General features: G+C 53.7%; 1 protein-coding gene across 1 annotated transcript; it reads left to right on the top strand.

Annotated features, from left to right (window-relative positions):
- The first annotated feature begins 15,639 nt into the window (after positions 1-15,639).
- FBXL15 (F-box and leucine rich repeat protein 15) lies at positions 15,640-20,103 on the top strand. Its single transcript, XM_054034993.1, has 4 exons — positions 15,640-15,704; positions 17,081-17,240; positions 18,505-19,007; positions 19,448-20,103. Exons 1-4 carry the CDS (start codon positions 15,670-15,672, stop codon positions 19,635-19,637), a joined length of 888 nt encoding a protein of 295 aa, XP_053890968.1. The 5' UTR covers positions 15,640-15,669; the 3' UTR covers positions 19,638-20,103.
- The last annotated feature ends 699 nt before the right edge of the window (positions 20,104-20,802 follow it).

Raw genomic sequence — 20,802 nt, 5'->3', positions numbered from 1 at the left:
GTGTTTGGGATCCAGGGTATCAATACTTGAGGACTGAAGTCCAATCAGACCACCAGCAGAGCGGGCAGTCCGATGAGTCACCTAGAGATGCACCAGTTCCATTAACAGCGAAGGGCAGAACATCAAAATGGTCCCTTCACCCTGGCAGGAGAGTTGTGCCTGAGGGGAAATAGTGGGCCCCGCCACGCACTCCCTGAACCTCAGAGTCATGTCCAGAGAGTGACCAGCAATGTGAGTTGTGCTAGAAACCTGCCGGCTCTCACATATGGGTTCACACACTTGGAGATCTTGGGCTAACACAGACGGACTGTCATCTGCACAGCCACCAAACTCACGCAGAGCAATCAGCCTTGGTGACTCGGAAGCCACTGGAGCGAGGAATTCAGTCAGTTCATAAAGGGGCTGGGCAGCATGGCGGGGCGACCTAAACACCCAAACCAGTCAGACCTTTATCCCAACCTGGGACTCAGACAAAGTGAAGACACTCTCTCAGATGTAGTTTTTGGGGTGGGAGACGTGCAATTAAAGCCAGATGCAAACAATACAGCCCGCCCACCTCCCCACTCTTTCCTCACCTCCTCCTGACCCTTATGCCCGGACAGAGACAACTGTATCAACAGCGACCCTGCAGTGTGCTCCAGCCAGGACTCAGTTATAGGTGCAAAATCATGAAGGCTGGTAGCTCTTAGCCACCACTCTCACATTTAACAGCACGAAGCAGGATCACCTCTGGTTAGTGAATAGAGACATCAGGCAAACCAATGGCACTGAAATGAACCCTCTCAGCCCACGTATACACACACCTCTTACACAGGAGACTGGCTGAAGGGGAATGGGCTGCTTTTTGCTGCTATGGCACTGTCATTGGGAACTGTCCACACATGCCCCCAGTTAGCTGAACATGGACCTACAGACCCAGTCACAACCATGGCCTCTTGTGAATTGCTGCATGGACCCCGTCTGGCATTAAACAACCCCATTGCTGGTCTACTATTGATCATTTCACCCATAGTCTTTAAAGCAGAGCTTTGTCAACCCCTTCTCCTCAACACCAGGTTCTCCCAGCACCTTTTCATGGGTACACTGCTCCATTCCCCAGCCCCAACAGTCAGCCAACAAGAATATCCTTCCATCTCGTGACAGAGTCTTTTTGCTATTTGAATCTCTGTCCTCCCTGGGCCTATCTTCTTTCCGCTGTCCTCTTTCTGACCTCCTCTCAGGACTCAGCTTTCCACAGAGATTTCCCCTCAGCCCCTCCCTGGGCTATTCTTCTGACGCTGCCTCCATTTTCCCTTTTGCAGCTGCCTAGCTAGCTTCTAAAGCAGTGGTTGCACCCTCATTAGCCCAGCCTGGGAGCACCAGATAAGTCATCAGGGAAGCTGGACTTGCTTCATTTAAAGGAGCCAGCCACTCTTTGCCAGGCACCCTACCTGCAAGGATCTCAAAGCATTTTACAAACAATACATTCAGCCTCATAACATCCCCACCTTTGTAAAACAGAGAAGGGTTATTACACCAATGGGGAAACTGAGGCACTGAGATGCTGAGGCCTTGGCTGTCCCAGTGGCTGAGTATGGTGTGGATGGACAGGGAGGAGGCACAAAGCAATGCAGGGAGCTCATTGCAGTTCCTTGATTTAGGTCTGACCAACCCTGCTCAGCGTAAGGACAGCCCTGATGTCACTGGAGGACTACCTCTATCATATGCATCCTGTGTGACCTTAGACAAAGCGCATCTCTCTCTCCCCAACAGAAGTTGGCCCAGTAAAAGATCTCACCTCACCTGCCTAGTGTCTCTTAGTTCAAACCACTCCGATCCAGCTCCTCAAGGTGTTTAGGGGCCTAACTCTCAGTAATTGTTGGATCTGAGCCAGAATTTCACAGGTGTCTCATGGGATTTTCAAAAGCCCCTAAATAGGTTTGAACTTTCAAAAATCTAGGAGCCTAAATACCTTTGACTTGCTGGACTTCTGCGCCTCGGTTCCCAGTCTGTACAATGGGATGAGAGCACTTCCCCACCTCCCGGGGTGTTGTGACAATGACAATTGGATACCCCGGTGATGGGGGCCAGACAAGTACCTTAGAGAGGTAGACAGGTGTCACTGATAGACAACTGCCCCACAGGATGCCCTCTTGTAGCGCAGCATCACCCTTCAGGTGCGCTGACCTCTACTCCCCCACCTGGCTCTTGTACAATGCCACTCTCAGGCCAGAGTACTGTGAACTGAGATTTCCCCTGCGAGGGGTCTCATTTATTACATCTCTTATGGTACATCCCATTAGTCCTTAGCCCCTCCAGTGCATCCATGGACCCCCCTTGATTCAGGGTTCCACAGCCTTCCTCCTTGGAGGCAGCACAGATAACTCTGGCTGGCTGCAGACCTCAGTCAACTTCTCCAAGCTGGCCCCGTCCAGGTCTGGGTCAGCAGACAAACTTCTTCCAAGATCTCTGCCCTCTTTCTGTTTGGCTTCTCCTGCATCTCCAGGCCTGACCTGATTCTGACATGACCAATCTGTCAGGTGGCTTCCCCACCTGGGGAGGAGAGCCGAGTGAAGCATAGATGGTGCTTACTTCTTAAAGGGCCAGTCTCTCTGTGACATACCCCTCAAATTGCCCCCCATGTTGGCACGCAACCAGCCAACCATGACGATCAAACTGCCCACTCCCCCTTGGCAGGGAAGCTGGAACCACTGTCCAGGCTGTGAGTAATGAGGGGAATTCAGTTCCCAGGTCTGTCAAACCAGCTCTCAAAAATCATTACAGAAATAGCATATTATTAAGAGCAGGAAGGACGCTCAGAAGCAGTAGCTGGGCTCCACCCTCAGGAAAGCAGCTGAGGAGCGGTACTTTGAGCCCAGGTTCTGGAGGACACTTGCTCATGAGTCTACCTGGATGGTTCTTTTGTCAGGGGGCACTTTGTACAGCCGCCACTGCTAACAGCAGTCATCAGCATTGCATTATTTGTAGAGAGTGGCATGGAGTTCAGAGATCCCATCTGACTCAAGCCAGGACTGGAGAAATCGACTGAAATGCAGTCAGGGGCCAGCACTTTGTTTCTGGATGGAAATGCCGCCATACATAGTAACACAGATTACACAGGGCTGGTGCTTGGACGGAGGTGGTACGCTCAAGGAAAGGTCATGGACCTTCTGGCTGATCCAGCCTTCAGGAGCAAATTTAGCACTGGATTGGCAGCCCTAGAGATGGAAATGCTCTCCTTAGCTACAGCATGGGCATGCCCTGTGTTTATCCATAACACGGGCACAAAATATGCCCTGCTCATTCCTTGGTCTCTCTGCCTAGACCCCCTACACAGAGAGACATCACTTCTGTCCATTGAGACCTACCAAACTCATCTCCCATGGCCCTGTTAATGTTCCCTTGCCCCACCCCAGAACGGCCCAGCCACTTAACCCTTGGCTGTCTCCCCGTCAGCCTATTGCATGGTTCCAGACACAGCCCTTGGCGATGCTCGGGTAGGGGCTACTTTGCCTTACCAGCCTCTCTTAATTGTTACTGATAGTGTATGAAATTCATCAGAGGCAGCCAGACCCACCCAGCACGACAGCCCTGAAAAGCAGAGGGAAAGCAAGGAGAAACAATCACTTCTATTTTTAAAGAAGCCCTGCATAGAGTTGTTATGGTAACTGCACTAATAAGAGAACACATCCCTTCTTCTCTCCCCGACTCAACCACACAGCGATGGGGGAAACATCCTCCCACACCCCTTCCGAGTGCCAACAGGAGGGGGACCATCAATGCGAGGGGAGTGGGTGGGGAGGAGGGCTGACAGAAGGAGCCTAAGGAGGGTGATGGGCAGAGGAAAGGTTGGGGATGGTAAAAGAGTGAGGGGGGTGACAAAGTGGAGAAGGGTAAGGGGCTGAGGGGGCTGGATGGGAAGATGGGGGTCGGTAGCAGGGGGAGATGAGCAGTAGTGGGGAGATAGAAGTCAAGGGCACAGAGAGGGCTAGAGGGAAGATGGGGGTCAAGTGGCCAGAGGCAATATGGGGCGGGGCATCCTGAACAGGATGGGCAGGAGGGAGGGGGACAGTGGGGGAGGTGGGGAGCAGCTTGAGAGACAAACAGAGGGCTGATGGGTATGAGAGACAGATGATTTGCAGCCTGGGGGGTCCAGAGGAGCTGGGTGAACTGAGAGTCCCAGCACTTTCGGGGGAGCTGCATGGGCTGTTTCTCTGGGGGAACCTCCCTGGGGGAGACCACCCATGGGGGGAGGGAAGAGAGGCACCATGGAAAGGAAAAAGCATAACCCTGCAGAGCCGCCTCCAGCAGGGAAGGGAGAGGGGCAGGGACCCAGGAAGTTCATTAGGGAACTAGACACCCTGTAGCCTGGATTTCCCTGGGAAGGGCTTGGACCTTGGCAATGGGTGTGATCAATCAAAGCTTCCCCACTCCTCTCCTCCTCCCTCACCCCGTAGCTTCCTCCCATCTCACCAGGGGCAGGTGAGGCAATCTGAAGTGGGAACAGCAGGAGGCACCAGAGTTTATGGGGCGCCTGATGGGAGAGGGGCTGTCTGAGCTGGGAGCTCCCCAGTTGCCTCCTTTCTGCCCCAGGAAGATCTGGAGCCATGCCGCACTGGAGGTGGCAGAGAGGAAAAGGAGCAGATCCTGCTGCCTCCAGTCCTCTCTCCCCTCCAGCCTGTCCCAGCTTCTCCCCAGCCAGAATGGCCTGGCTGCCCCCCCCGGCACTCTCAGGGGGTGTGTGGGTGGGGGCAGAAGGTTGAGAGCAGAAGCCCCACACTGGGTGCACCATGTGTGGCTGGCTTGACATCTCCTTTCTGATACATTCATGCCCTATTCCCTCTTCTCCACCCAACCACAGCCCCATACATAAGGGGATGCACCTGATGGGCACCCACCCCTGTGTGGACATGCACCGGCTTGCACACCAGAACCTGGGGCTCCCCGCCCCCTTTGATCTGATAACTGCTGGGTGAGAGGGAACAGAGGGGCAGTGGGGGATATGGGGGGTGGGGTAGGGTAGTATGTGGGGGCCAGCTGAGGGCAAAGGACAGACAGAAGGGGTGGGGGAAGGGGTCACTATGGAAGGGGGAGAGGCAGGGATGGTGAGGTCAGGCTGAGACGACCGAGGGAGAGCCAGGCCAGCGTGGGGGAGCTGAAGACAGGGAGGGCTGGGGGTTGGAGAGGTGGGGCAGTGTGAGGATGCTGAAGAGGGGTAGGGGGAAGGGGCTGTGTGGGTAACGGGGCTGTGTGGTGCTCTGGCAGGCAGGGGTGTCTGGGTGGGGTACGTGTGGGGCTGAAGGGGATAGGGGAGAACATCTGTGAGGCTGGGGGCAGAGTGGGGAACAGAGGGGCTGGTTGGAAGTGGGGGACAGAGGGTGGGGGTTTGGGTGGGAGATGCATGGATGGGGGGCTGAGAGGAGGGGATGTGGGTGGAGGCAGAGGGCTGGATGGTGTGTGGGTGAGGGAACTGAGTGTGGGACAGAGAGGCTGGGTTAAGGATGAGGGGCAACAGTGGAGGGCAGAGAGGCTGGATGAAGGGCAGAGGATCTGGGTGGGGGGGTGGGACTAGGAGGGTGGGCAGAGGGGCAAGGTGTTTCGGGGGCAGGATTGGGGTGTGCATGGGGATGGGGGAGGACGGGATCTAGGTGGGGGCAGGGCGCGATGCTCTCTCTCTCCCCCCCACACTTACCGGCAGCGCCGCCCCGGTCGGGCGGGGGTCCCGGCTCCGCGTGGTGCTGAAGGGACAGCTCCGAGCGGGCAGCTCAGCGCGCATGCGCACCGCCAGCCCCTCCAGCTGCTCCCCCGGCCGGGGAGGAATGAGATAGGAGCGGGGGTGGGGTCAGTTGTGTACGAGTCTGTGTGAGGGATGGTGGTGGGTGTGTGTGAGTGGTGGTGGTGATTGTGTGTGAGTGGGTGGTGATGACTGTGGGTGTGAGGGGTGGTGGTGAGTTGTGGTGATGACCGTGGGTGGGTGTGAGGGGTGGTGGTGATTGTGTGTGGGTGTAGGGGTGGTGGTGACTGTGGGTGTGAGTGGGTGGTGATTGTGTGTGTGGGTGTGAGGGGTGGTGGTGACTGTGTGGGTGTGAGGGGTGGTGGTTGTGCATGGGGTGATTCCAAGCCCTTTCACACAGGCTGGACACCCTGTGGTGCTGGGCCAAACACCTGTGTACAGAGCTGAGGCTTGTCCCTGGCCAGTGTGCTGGGAAGAGGGGTCTTCATCTATGGCAGGGGCCTGCCTTCAGAAGCAGCGTGGGCCAATCCCCATGGCACTACAGCACAGCCCTGCCGGCTTCCCCTACCCCAAACTGTGCCCTGCCATGCCCCCAACCTGCACAGCCCTGATGTGTCCCCCAGCATAGCCCTGCAGTGACTCTCCAAGCACAGCCCTGCTATGCCCTGCCCCAGCACAGCCCTGCTGTATCCCCCAGCACAGCCGTGCCTCCCCGCCCCCCAAACAGTGCAGCACAGACACCCCGGCAGTCACACAGCAAACCCTTAGCTCCTATCTGAAATCTTGCATCTGGAAGCCGGTCCTCACATGTGCGCTGCAGAGATGCAGGCAGAAGCCAGCCAGAGGAGGCAAAGGGGCTTTACTGATCACCGGGGCAGCATCTGACCTTCTCATCCCATTGGTTCCTCCCATCCTACCCTGAGTGGCAAAACCTCCATGGACGCTAGGGGGAGCCTTCCCCCTGAAATTCCTCTGCGTTCCTGGGGGCGGGGGGTAGGAGGGAGGGAAGGGGCCTTCCTTCACCCAGAAATCAAGCAGCAGCCTGATGGGCTGGACTGTGGGCCCTTTAGGGTCTGATCCTGCAAGCTGCTGAGTACTTGGCCCTCCATCCACTGAAGCACATGCTTACCTCTAAGCATGTGAGGGGGCCCATTCAGCATGTGCTCCAGTGCTTTGCTGGATCAGGGCCTCAGTATTAGGTACATTGCAGGATCCAGCCCTTAATGCCAGAGACCATGGGGACCGATTGGAAGAGAAATGCAGTGTAAAGCAAATGATTTTCTGGCTGTATGTCATTGCCCCTTTCCTACCTCCGTTCATGAGATCCATGCTTCTTTCCCCCCATGCTTCCCTTTTTTGACTGCTATACACCTGGATCCAAATACAGCACTGGTGTAAAGGGACATGACTGTATTCACGTTGGTTTGAGTTGCAGCCGCTTAGAGTAGGTCTCATTTTGGGGTACCATTATGGGGTACTTCCTTGCAGTCATACAAGCTTGAAAAGCTGCTTAGCCCACCTGCAATGTTTAAAAGCAAAAGAAATGCAACAGAACATCTAATTTGTCTTTTATGTTCTGTTTGTTTTTTGCATTTCACTCAGCTTGGCTCAGATGGGTCAGTTTCACTTCATCTTTAGCCAGTTTCTCTCCCAGGTTCTCATGCGCTAGCCCAGTGCTAGCCTGTTTAGGTTTCTAACATTATTAATTATTTGTATAGCTCCAAGAATGTGTTAGGCATGTATAAAGACAGGGACTAGTTTCTGAGCTCAGTTCCACCAGTGTAAATCCAGAATCCCTCCTCAGCAAGGGAATTAGCTGAGAGCAGAATCTAGTTCTGCCCCCAAAAAACGTACAGTCTAAAGAGCAGGGGGAATGTTTAAAGGTAAATGGTTTTAATTTCAATGTTTTTAAAATCTTGATTCATTTCAGCATAACAGGGTTAGAAATACATCTGCCCACATGTTCTATATTTTTAACAACATTGACATTTTTCTCCTAAATCACTTGATGTATGTAGTCTCTTTACATTTTGAAATATACCACCACAAAACACAGTCCTGCTAATTCCCCTCCCCGCATAGGTCCTGCCAATGTCTTTTTCCCCTTTAATTGTCCCAAAGCTCACAGACATGCAGTGGGGCAATGAAAAAGACAGGGCAGCAATTCAGATACCAGCTGCACATTTCTCTCTCTCTAGCATTGCACTTTATCAATGCTGACAGCAGTACTCGGTTGAAGGGATCTCTGGTCAGGGTCACATAGAAGAGATCACTTTTCATTTCCCCTCAAGGGACTGGCATTTCCAGTGGTTAGTCTGAATTCTAGGCCTTTGCCTGTCTCCTCGGAACCATCATCCCAAGGAATTTCACAGACTCTGTATTTTCATCACAGAGCAAAACCTGATCTGGTTTTACACATGTAAATGCTTGATCCTTCCTCTGTCTGACAGGGGAGGGGAAATACTGCCCGGAAGGCAAACTCTGAGCCTGGGCACCTGAGCTCAGCCACCAGCTGACGTTAGGCAAGTCATGGGTGCCCACACTTGAAAAAGTGGCCTCTGATTTTGGATGCCAAAATGAAATACCTAAGGCCTAATTTTTAGAGGTGCTGAGCACCTGTTACCCGATCACCACCTCTAGAGTGCCCCCTTGTGGCATGAGGTAGCTCTGCAGGCACCTGCCCTCAGTTCTTTCTGGGTTCTCTGCAATAATTCCTCCCTTCTACAAGGATTTGGTCCTCCAGCTACGTCACACTTTCCAGGTTATCCAGGTCCAAGACAAACGGAGTCTCTCACTTCCTGCTCTCTATCCAACAGCGACTCCCAGGGCTTCTTGCTTGGAGTCTGACCTCCCTGGCTCTTCCACACACCTATGCTCCTATTTCTTCCCCAAGAGATAATTTAGTCACATGATCCACCCATCATGTGACATTACCCCTTGAGTCACTGGGTCACAAGTGGGGCTGGGCCTGTTACCTGAGCGAGACGGCAGCAGGAAATAAATCAATGGGGACACACCTGTCCGACCAACAGATGGTTGACACAAACAGTATAATACAAGAGTGCTCTTACTAAAAGCTACACTTCATTTAGTCTCAAGTACTTATGGTTCACAACAGGTTAGTAAAAACACCCCAACCCTCACATAATTACTGAAATCTGGATCAGTTTTCGAGTGGTACAGCAACAGACGTCCGATGGCCCATCTTCCGTTGGGGACCCTCAGATATGTCCACAAAGTGATCCAACTAGCCCAAATTTCTCCCCCCCTTATTTATTGTTATTATGACAATAACATGTTAATCAAAAAAACTTGTTAAGCAAACAATTTTAAAGGTTAAGCAAGAGTTTTCCTCAGACCATTAATTAGACAGATGTGTTTTTGCAAAGTCCACAGGCTTGAGGGTCCTGACAAACACATCCCAGAGGGCAAATAAGTTTCCTATAAAAACACATTCCTCAGCAATTCCAACAGAGATCTTATCAGGAAGGACGCAGGGCAAGGCTCCTTTCTTATGGCTGCTCAAGCCCCCCTCCCCTCCTGGGTGAGCTATGCTAAGGCTGCTGCATAGGCTCACTAAAGGCTACTGACTTGGCTGTTTTAGGCAATAAGCATGATAATCGACATTCCAACTACCGGTAGTGGTTCAGGCAATTTACCGATCCACCAAGATCTCCCCGTACAGGCCCATCTCGCCTTAAAGATGCCAGTCACCCTGTGACAGCATCTAACACTTCTACCAAAGTCAACGGGAACTGCAGGTTCTGAAAAGCTGGCCCAAGTCTGGCCCCCAGATTCAAGAGGCACTTTTGAAAATGGGAGCCTTAACCCCCGTCCTTACTCCGCTCTCCCACTGACCACAACAGAGTAACCTCCCATTCACACAAATGTCAGTAGATCACAACCTGGCTCTGTTGAGTTTCCCCATCTCTAGCACCCCAATCCTGGCCTACCATGCAGGGGTGTTGGGAGACTTCTTTCCCTAACGTTTGTGAGCTGTGCCCAAGATGCTATGGGAGGGCAAACTATGGTAACCTCCTTCACTAGGCCAGAACCTGCAGGTTTGACAGGAAAACTGCACCCAGCCCAAGAGGTTAGAAGCTCTCCAGGTATCAGGTAGCTGCCACAGAGAACAGGATGTGAAAAGTGCTCTCTTGAAGTCAGAGTCTGTAATTACATTACTGGGAGAGGCTGGTAGGTCCTAGGACAGGCTGCCTTGCAAAAAAGCCACGCTCATTTGGGCCACTGGTATTGAGGGAACCCAGTGGCAATCTCTGTGCAATGCAGTTTACTGCCTGCTGGAAATCCAGGCTATTTCAAAACAGGAATGAGCAGCAGTTCCAGGTCCTGCTCCTGAGTCTCCCGGCCCATGTGTGAGGTTTTGCAGCCATATTTCCTTACACCATTAAATGTGCTTCTCTCCCGTGTTGTTGTGACGGAGCCACACAAACGGCATGGAATTCTCCGCCCTGTGTTATACAGGAGGTCAGATGAGCTGATCACAATGGTTCTGTCTGACCTTCACATCTAGGAAACAACCAGGGAAAATGACAACAGGACCATTTCCCCCAAACGTGACAGCTGATTCTAGGTGTCCAACTGGAGGCACTTTGCTCCTGGTTTTCAGAAGGGCTCAGCACCCCCAGCTGACCTCAATGGGAACTGCAGGGGCTCCTGAAAGGAGGCCCAAAATGACAGGCCAGTTTTGAAAAGGAAGCTGTGACTGTCACAACTGTCACTGGAAAATGTGAAATTGATTATACCCAGGGGGCAGCCAGGGTGAAACTGACTCTACCCAGAATGAACAGGAGTACTTGTGGCACCTTAGAGACTAACAAATTTATTAGAGCATAAGCTTTCGTGGACTACAGCCCACTTCTTTGGATGCATACCTGTAGTCCACGAAAGCTTATGCTCTAATAAATTTGTTAGTCTCTAAGGTGCCACAAGTACTCCTGTTCTTTTTGCGGATACAGACTAACACGGCTGCTACTCTGAAATCTACCCAGAATGCAGCCAGGGTGAAACTGGCTATACCCAGAGAGTAGCAAAGGTGCAATGGGTACAACAGAACAACCTTCCAGTCATAGGTATCTCTGGGGTTATCTGGCTCTACAGTCAGTGACATATGTTCAGGCAGAGTTTGATACTGACAGTGCCTGTTTAACAGCCTAGAGAAATTATCTGAAGGGTTAATACTTCACAGTGAAGCGTTCTGGGCATATATCGGCTTTGCATGAGGCAGCAGCCATTCCCCATTTCACTCCTAGAGCAGGTGCTTCTCTCACCCTGTGACATGTTAGCACCCGGTTTTCCAAATAGCTCAGCATCCATTTAGGCACCTGGATGCAGGGCCCAGATTTCAGGTGCTCTGTGCCCAGCAGCACCCGTTGAGAACAACGGAGGCTGCTGGGAGCCAAGGTCTTTGGGAATCTGGTCACATGATTTAGGTGCCTAACTGGAGCTGTTGGAGGCTGAGCTCTGTGGGAAATCAGACCCTTAGTGCATATCATGATTGTTTCTTGGCCTGACTTAATAAACGGTGCTCAGCCTCTCTAGCTGCCACTGACTTCTCTGGGAGGGGAAGGTGCTCAGCACCCCCAAACATCAACTCATCTAGGCCCCCACCTTTCTAGGGGCATGAACAACGCAAGGCCTCAGACAGATGACTGTTAAAATCCATACTGCCACCAGATCGTAGAATCATAGAATATTAGGGTTGGAAGAGACCTCAGGAGGTCATCCAGTCCAACCCCCTGCTCAAAGCAGGACCAACCCCAACTAAATCATCCCAGCCAGGGCTTTGTCAAGCTGGGCCTTAAAAACCTCTAAGGATGGAGATTCCACCACCTCCCTAGGTAACCCATGCTTCCCCGCCCTCCTAGTGAAATAGTGTTTCCTAATATCCAATCTAGACCTCCTCCACTGCAACTTGAGACCATTGCTCCTTGTTCTGTCATCTGCCATCAGCCGAGCTCCATCCTCTTTGGAACCCCCCTTCAGGTAGTTGAAGGCTGCTATCAAATCCCCCTTCACTCTTCTCTTCTGCAGACTAAATAAGCCCAGTTCTCTCAGCCTCTCCTCGTAAATCATGTGTCCCAGCCCCCTAATCATTTTTGTTGCCCTCCACTGGACTCGCTCCAATTTGTCCACAGCCTTTCTGTAGTGGTGGTGGTGGGGGCAAAACTGGATGCAATACTCCAGATGTGGCCTCACCAGTGCCGAATAGAGGGGAATAATCACTTCCCTCGATCTGCTGGCAATGCTCCTACTAATGCAGCCCAATATGCCGCTAGCCTTCTTGGCAACAAGGGCACATTGTTGACTCATATCCAGCTTCTTGTCCACTGTAATCCCCAGGTCCTTTTCTGCAGAACTGCCGCTTAGCCAGTTGGTCCCCAACCTGTAGCTGTGCATGGGATTCTTCCATCCTAAGTGCAGGACTCTGCACTTGTCCTTGTTGAACCTCATCAGATTTCTTTTGGCTCAATCTTCCAATTTGTCTAAGTCACTCTGGACCCTATCCAGATTATCTACCTCTCCCCCTGGCTTAATGTCACCCGCGAACTTGCTGAGCATGCAATCTATCCCATCATCAATGAAGATGTTGAACAAAACTGGCCCCAGGACCGACTCCTGGGGCACTCCGCTTGATACCAGCTGCCAACTAGACATCGAGCCATTGATCACTACCCATTGAGCCCGACGATCTAGCCAGCTTTCTATCCACCTTATAGTCCATTCATCCAATCCATACTTTTTTTACTTGCTAGCAAGAATATGGTGGGAGACTGTATAAAAAGCTTTGCTAAAGTCAAGGTATATCACGTCCACTGCTTTCCCCATATCCACAGAGCCAGCTATCTTATTATTCATTTTACACTGCTCTGTTTTTACATAGCTGTACATGGATTACATTCCCTTTATACATTTGGGGCAGTTAAGTTCCAATAGAACCCCCTTATGTTCTTTGAAATCATTTGACTATGGACAATTTAGTCAAATTTGCTAAATCAGATTGTCTCTTTGCCTGGACTATTTACAGACATTCCTTTGGAAAAGGGCCCATTTTCCCTTCAGAATAGCTGCAAAGAAACCAAGAAACTATCTTATCATAGAAGGCAATCAGGTTGGTCAGGCATGACTTGCCCTTGGTGAATCCATGTTGACTGTTCCTGATCACCTTCTCAGCAGCCTCAGACCCCATGGCAAAGAGGTGCTCTTTAGATGCCAGATTAGATAGAGATTAGATCCGCCACAAACGATGGAAACCCTTCTCCTTCAAACCTCACCCCCAGGAAAAACTCAGCTGAATAGACAGGTCTTCAGTTCGTGCCAAGGATGAAGAAACCCTCAGGCCCACAGGAATGGGGAGGCACCAGGAATTGAAGCAGGGACCTCCAAAGTAAAGAGCATGAGCTGCTACAGATCCCTAGCTGGTGCTGTATCAGCGTCACATCCTCCTTGGACCAAGCATAAAGGGGGACCCATCATATACACTGCTCTGCGGGTTACACAAGCACTCCACTGAGAACGCCCTGCCTCCAGCGGTGAATCCGCACGTGAATTCCAGGGGATCTCAGCAGCCCAAGGCAGAATACAGGCAAAGAGGAGGTTGCCAGGACACATTATGATGGGCCTGAAAGGTTCCAGACAGCCAGCAACATGGGTATGAGATGCTCCCTGGGTGAGATGCCCCAAGACTGCTGAGCTGAGCAAGCGGGAAGCTGATTCCTCACTGGATGTTTTATCAAGCACAGTGTGGGATTCACTTTGGGAACCTCAGGGCCCCTTCCCAGGCCATGCTCAGGGGTGACTTGCTTTGAGAGCTGGGCTGAGATCAGGGCAGCCTGGTGGTCTGGCTAGCATGGGCTGGAACAATCTCCTCCAGCCTGTCTGGCACCTGATGGGACTCACCCCCTGGTTATTTCAGGAGACGCCTCCAAGTGTGCACAGGTGGTGCCTGTCCTGGCTGGAGGAGGGAGACAGTGTGAGTAGGGCACCTGCTCTAAGGCTAGCGCATGTCCCTGGAGAGAGCTATGCCAGCACATTCTCGGTCAGCGCCGGCTGCTCAGTGATCCCGCCTGAGTCTATTGACTCGCCAGAAGGTGCCTTAATCCCTCATCTGCTAAATGGCGAATCCTCTTTATTCACCAGTACCAAGTCTCAGATCAAAATAGCCATAAGCTGCATGAATGTCTGCCCTGCTCCAACACTCCCTCCCCCACCCCCAGGCAGTAGCAGATTAGCCACAGGCCCTATGGGACCTGTGCCCTGGGGCCTCGGTCAACTGAGGGGCCCCGGAGCCCCAGCCACTGGGTGGGCGGGTCAGGGAAAGTTCCAGCACCTCAACCCCGCTCCCAGGCAGCAGCGCCTGGTGGGCAGGGCGGGCGCAGCGGTGGAAGCCCCAGCACCCCCTGGCCTTGGCAGAAGCTGGGGGCAGCAGGGGAAGCCCCCCCCCCCAACCCTGGTCTCCAGAAGAAGCGCTGGGCGGGGCAGGAGAAGCCCCAGTGCCTTGACCCTGGTCCCCCGCAGAGGCACGGGGGGTAGCCCACATGTCCACATCCACCCACACAATTAAATTCAAATTGATGCATCCTGGGCCCTGTTGGCCAAGATTAACCCAGCACCACTGCCTCAGGGGATCCTTACACCCCATAGGACCCCAGTCCTTGCACTCAGCAGCTACTAGCCGGCTGGCAAACCCCACTGCCCAGCTCCCTGCTCCAAGCCCAGAGATCTACCTGGCTCTGGGCTGAGCACTGGGGCTAGGCCAGGCCTGGGCAGCTCAGCCACCTGCCAGGAAATAGGAGTGAACACATCCATTGTGAGTGGGGAGTCCCCCGTTCCTCACTTTGTCCACAGTACCCTCCCAACTCAAGGGAGACAAGCTTTCTGTCCCCTCACTGCCCCAGAGCTGGCACTGACCTTGTGGCTCCAGTTTCATTTCTGTCTGTGGCTGGGATACACTCCTGTTTCCTCCCCCACCACCTGTGTTTCAGGGGGTGGGTAATTTCTCTGGGAGAGGTTTTAGTTCTGGGTCTCTTTGTAATTAACAGCATCAGTAAATTGGACACAGCCCCAAGAGACACTGATCTCCCCCTACTCTGTAGTAAAACACCTGGCTTCTCTCTCTGCCCTCACTCTTGGGATTGTTTTGTCCTGCTCCCCTCATTTGCCCCCTGCACAATCCTGGCTCTTCTTTTTCTCGGATCTCACCAAGCCCCGTTGCCCAGGTGTTTCTCCTCTTTCCCCCTCTTGGAGTCCCTGTGAGCAGCAAATGGGGAAACTGGGCTTATCACCTCCATGTTAAAGACTGGGAAACTGAGGCACGGGGTAGTCAGAGGACTTGGCCATGGTCCCAGGGTGAGTCAATGTCCCAGTACTCAGGTGTTTCTGACTCCTCCTCCTGAGCCACCTGTCACATTGGCTATAAGCTATGACTAACTAACAGTAATCGCCTCTCACAGGCCTGACATCCTGCAGGGTCCAGAGGCATCTCACAGACTACGTGTATGGGACCCCACAGCTAGCTTGAAAGTGTGGCTGTCTCCAGGGAGGAGTGTCTAACTATGCCAGGAGCTCTGTACATCAGGGTTTGTTAGGGTAGCAGGCAACCAAGTGACCCCGTGGAGGATCTGAGCAAGCCAGTGGGGGGTAATCCCCCAGTTTAGACAGGAAACTCTACAGGAGTACGGACCCCCGCCAGGCCTAGACCGGATCGTTTTTCTCCGGGTCGGCCGGTCCAGCCGGACAGAACACATCACAGGAACGGACGTGTCGACGCCGTAGCGCTCGATTGAGTTGGTCTGTCAGAGGGGGCTCCCGCATTTCCGCCCCGCTGAGCGGCATGCTGGTGGATGACATGCTTAGCAGGTGCCCGGCGCCATTGATACGTCATCGCTAGGGGCGGGGTAGGCGAGCCGGCTGGCTGGCGAGGACTGGACCAGAACCCCATGGAGACGCCAGGGGAGACTCGGCCCTGCCCCAGGTACCGGCAGCTGTGCCCGGCCGGGGAGGGGGGAGGCAGCGCCCCCAGCTGTGCCCGGCCGGGGAGGGGGACGCGGCGGCAGTGTCCCCGCCTGTGCCGGGCCGGAGCGGGTAGTGCCCCTGGAGGCAGGTGGTGTTTAGGGCCAGAGCAGCCGCTGCTGTGGGGCTTTCACCCTTGCATGGGAGCCAGCGCTGCTAGCAGGGGGCTGGTCTCTGTGACCGATGCAGGGCTTGGTCTCTCTGCCTAGACTGGCAGGAGGGCACTTAGTGCTGCTGGCCTGGCCATGTGCACGGGAGCCCATCTGCCTGGTCTGGCCCGGCCCGGCCCGGCCCAGGGCTCCCTCGCAGCTGCTGGGCAGGAAGTGGGTCATTCCTTGCTGGTGCCCTAGCGATGGGAGGCTCCCTACTCCATCACCAACCCGCGCCACAGCTGGCGACCACCCAGCTGCCTCTGCAGTTTCCTCTGAGGTGACACTCTCTCTGTGGCTTTCCCTGGGTTGAAGGCTCAGTGATGAGCAGGGCGATGGGGAGTGGGGGAGAGGTGTAGGCACTGCTGACACGGTTGGACGGGGGAGTGTGCGTTTACCGGCTCTAGGTGTAAGTGACTCCTCAATTACCTTCGCTGCTGCTGGAATTAGTTTGTAGAGAGGCACTCGCCATGGTAGTTAGAAGAGTGACCGCCTGACAGTCATGCTGAGGCAGTTGCTCTAGCTCTGCCTTTTAAAGCACGGAAAGCTAGTTACTGCTCCATGTTTCAGTCCCTTTAAAAAAATGGGCAAAACTTGAAGCAGAAAATGTATTTTCTCCCCCCTGGAGGCTGCTTCTGCTGTACGCTGTGTTTCTTGTGCCCTCCGTGCCTCATCAGAGGGTGCTGGGCTCTGTTCTGCCACAGCAGAGCCAATTACATAGTGCCAGGGCCTGCATGACAGCCCCTCCCCCTATTTACATGTTACACTGGCTGCCCCCACTGCAGACTGCCCATATGGTTAGGCCTTGAATGGGAAGGATTGGGTGTGCGACAGAATAGGAGCTGAACAGACTGTCTCTGTGCAATTGGCCTTGCGCTTCAGCTCACTGTCCTTATTGTCGAGAGAACGCCTGTCCAGCAGCTGGGAATTGGGAGGCCTTTTTGACAGCCTGAAGGATGGAGGGCTTGACTGGAGTGGGAGCACATCTGAGATCCCCTGGAAAGCTTCACAAGAGAGAAAATCCAGCCTTGAGCTGGGAGTCTGCTAACAGTTTCCCCTTCTGACAGCTTGTTTTCTGGACGTACTGGTTAGCTGCTGCCCAGCCACTGTCGTGAAGCAGGTTGGGCTTTTACTAGAAACAAGGTCTAACTGGCATCCCAGGGTTTACCTGCCTTTGTTTTTCCTTCAGGGGCCACCTCCTGGACCTGCCCTGGGAGGACATCCTGGTGCCACACATCCTCTGCCATCTGCCGCTGCGACAGCTCCTGAGTCTGCAGAGGGTCAGCAAGTCATTCCAGACTCTCATCCAGCTGCACCTGGCCAACATGCGCCGCTTTGACTCTAGCCAGGTATGGGACAGTTCTACACTTGACGCTGGGGAGAGCTGTTACCTATGGGAAGAACCTACAATGGGAAAGTCAGGGTAGGTGGGAGGGAGGCAGGCAAATCACAGTGAGATTATTAATGCAACCCCCCCTCCCATGCTTTCAGGGGCTGACAGGAGTGCTTTAAGTCTCAGCAGTGAGCAGATTTATTTGTTAATAATAGGTCATTAGGCTGACAGGAATGATGAAACCAGAAGCCCCTCCCATGGCCCTATCCAAGCACCAGCTGGGGGGAGCAGAGAGGCCCTAGACTGGGAATGGGACAGACTTTCTGTTTTGCCCAGGTGTGGAGGCGGATGGGAATGATGCCTGTAGCTATGTGTGGAATAGGATGTGTCTAGATGGGTCTGGCTTCTTGAGGTGGGGGGATGGGAATATGATGTGCGCAGGTGTGTCCAGCCTTAGGGGCTGGAACTCACCAAGCCAAGCATTCTTCCAGCCTTACTGGAAAGGTGGTACGGGGGGCTGCAGGGATGGCTCTTCCTGATGAGTAGGAAACACAGGAGATTATAGGTTAGGCCTCACTGAAGAGCTGGGCTACACACAAATCAGCACAGAAATAGTAAGAGGTGGATGTTAAACCAGTTACAAATAAAACCACTGGAGTTATTTTAGGGCAAGTCTGAGTGAACATACTTATTACAGAGTAACAGTGGCTCAAGTGGATTTAATGAAATTCAGTTTGTTACTAACTGTGGCTAAAGTCACTTGAGCTGCAGTTATTCAAAAGACGTGTGTTCACAGGGGGACTTGCACAGCTTAGGAGAGATTGAATGGAAGGAGTGACTGGCTGGGAAAATAAAAAAAAGAGCAAAATGGCCATTGCTTGCCCTAGCACTGACTAAGAGGGGCAGGACTGTCTGCAAGTATTTACAGTTGGAGACTGTAGAGAGGCAAGGATTTAGAAAGAGAAGCTATGCAAGGGCATTAAGAGGAGGTAACCTTGGATAGAAGAGCTGGAATAACTTCTTGGGCAAGAATTCTCGTACTGTGGAATGGTCTCCTAAGGGAAGCTGTGGGAGCCCCATCACTTGGGCCACTGAAGTGGAGAAGAAGCTGCAGGAAGTGCTGCAGCCCTGGCGGGGGGTGTGTGGATTTGGTGACCTACCCGGTCTCCTCTGGCTCTTTAATGTCTCTGGTGCAAGGAAGAGACTGGTGGGGGAGAGAATTTAAGAGCCAGGGCAGCGTTGAAACACTGTAGGTCTTGTTCTCTGTTCTCCCAACGCAGGTCGGCCCTCACCTCCCCAAAGCTGCTTTCTGTAACCTTCTGAAAGACAATGAAGTCCTGCAACAGTTGGCACTCCAGAACTGCTCAGATTGGCTGACTGACAAGGAGCTGCTTCCTGTGATTGGCCAGAACCACCACCTGCAGGAGATCCAGCTGAGCAGCTGCCTGCAGCTGAGCCGACATGCCCTGGTGGCCATCTCGCTGAGCTGTCCCCAGGTGCGCTGTCTCTCCCTGGCTCACTGCGAGTGGGTGGACAGCCTCTCTCTGCGCAGCCTGGCTGACCACTGCAAGGGACTTGAGTCCCTGGACCTGACGGCCTGTCGCCAGCTGAAGGATGAAGCCATCTGCTACCTGGCACAGAAGTGCAGCAGGCTGAAGTCCCTCTCTCTGGCTGTCAATGCCAATGTGGGCGACACAGCAGTGGAGGAGATTGCCAAGTGCTGCCCTGAGCTGGAGCACCTGGACCTCACTGGGTGTCTGCGGGTCAAGAACGAGTCCATTAGGTACCAAGTTTGCTTAACTGTGCATGCAGGGTGGGGGCCCTCCATGTGGGGTCAGAGCGGGGGGGCGGAGGAGAGGGGGAGGGGAGATCAGAGAGAGAGAAGGGAGGCAGGGTCTCTTCCTTGCTTGCTTCTGTGGTGCTGGGTGCAGTGGGAGCTCTGCGCTGCTGGGGGAGGCTGCTGCCAGGCCCTAGAGGAGTGTAGATACAAGATGCAATGGATATGGGCTTGGCTACAGTAAGCTCTCTGGGATGCCATGGAGAGGGATCAGGATTGAGCGGATCACCAGATTATCATCTCCTGCTTGTGCTCTATGCCCAGGCAAGGTGGTCCTCCCATGGGACAGGGGTATTGGGTGTCACACAGATTCACCTTCCAGTAACAGTGCAGGGGGGTGCTTGGAGCAGGAGCTGTGGCCTCCAGCCTGCGCTCTCTCTTGGCAGGGTCCTGGCCGAGTACTGCACCAAGCTGCGCTCGCTGAAGGTGAAACACTGTCACAAGGTGGCCGAGTCCAGCCTGAGCATCCTCCGTGGCCGTGGGGTGGAGCTGGATGTGGAGCTGCCGCTGCAGAGGGCCCTTGTTCTCCTGCAGGATGGGGTTGGATTCGCCCCCTTCATTAACCTTCAGATCTAGAGGAGGGGGACAGTTGCTGCTGCTGAGGGGGGGAGAGAGCCCAGCTGGCCTCTGCCTCCTGCAGGGTGCTGTAAGAAATTGCTGCTGAGACACTCAGAGGGAGCAGTCAGTCCCATCAGTGTGGCTGGTCCTGATGGGGCTCTCTGACCTCCCTCTACCCCCTGCCTCCTTGGTGCTCTTTAGCCACTGCTGTGTTTGTAATGGGGCTCCCTCATTGCCTCCTGGGGGAAGCAGCAGCCCTTTGCAGTGTGAAAAGTGAGAGGCACTCTTAGCAGCACTGTGGTGCTGAACACGTCCCGGCTGGGCCAGGTCGGCTGGTAAATGGGATATATTATTTAAGCAATATTTAAAATCTCTAAGTCCAGCATGCTGGGTATCGGCTGTACAGAGAGCAGGACACTGTGCAAGGACTATGGCCATGGACTGGCTGCAGAACTGTTGAATAAACCTAACCACCTCTGCCCTATTGAAGAGGAAGTGTGAGCTCTCCTCCCAGCCAGGACAGGGCTTGCTGAGCTGTGGGGGAGGGCGTCTCAGTGATAGCTACAGCACGCTGGAATGACCTTGTCAGAAACCAGAGAGCTCTGCTCCCTCTGGGTGGGCCATCTCCCAACAGCAGTGGCACAGGCTAGTCACCCTGACCATGCAGCTGTGGGTCCGGGCAGCTAGCCTGTACCACGCCTCACTGCGTGTGCTACTGCAGCTGTTCTTAGCATGTGGCTCGATGAGAGCTGGGAATCACAGCCCTAGCTCCAAGTGTGGGCTGGAGGGGAAAGTGACACTAGCCCTGGAAAGGGGGGGCCTGATTCCCAACTGCTATAGCAGGGAGAAGAGCAAGGCCTCTGAGTTCTTACTGCCGGGGAACTCAGTTCACATCTGAGTGTGGTCAGAAGTGTAACAAGCCTTCATCCTGAGCTGTGTCCCCTGCTCATCACAGGGCTGGTGGCTGCCACTCAGGTTCCAGCCGTGAAATAGCAGGGCCCTGTAGGGGTGTCCTCAGCTGCCGGCCCCATCGGGGTGCTGCAGATCCAGCAGGAATTGTGCTGGCAGAGGTGTGGGGAGCTCACAATACCAGGCCTAGTTTCTAGCCTAAGCCCTTACACTCGCTGTGCAAACTACTAAAGGAGCTGCATGTAGCCAGTCTGCAGGCACCATCTCTGCCACA

The sequence above is a fragment of the Malaclemys terrapin genome, chromosome 7 (assembly GCF_027887155.1).
Source record: "Malaclemys terrapin pileata isolate rMalTer1 chromosome 7, rMalTer1.hap1, whole genome shotgun sequence".
Lineage (NCBI taxonomy): Eukaryota > Metazoa > Chordata > Testudines > Emydidae > Malaclemys > Malaclemys terrapin.
This window is presented reverse-complemented; position numbering and strand designations above follow the sequence as displayed.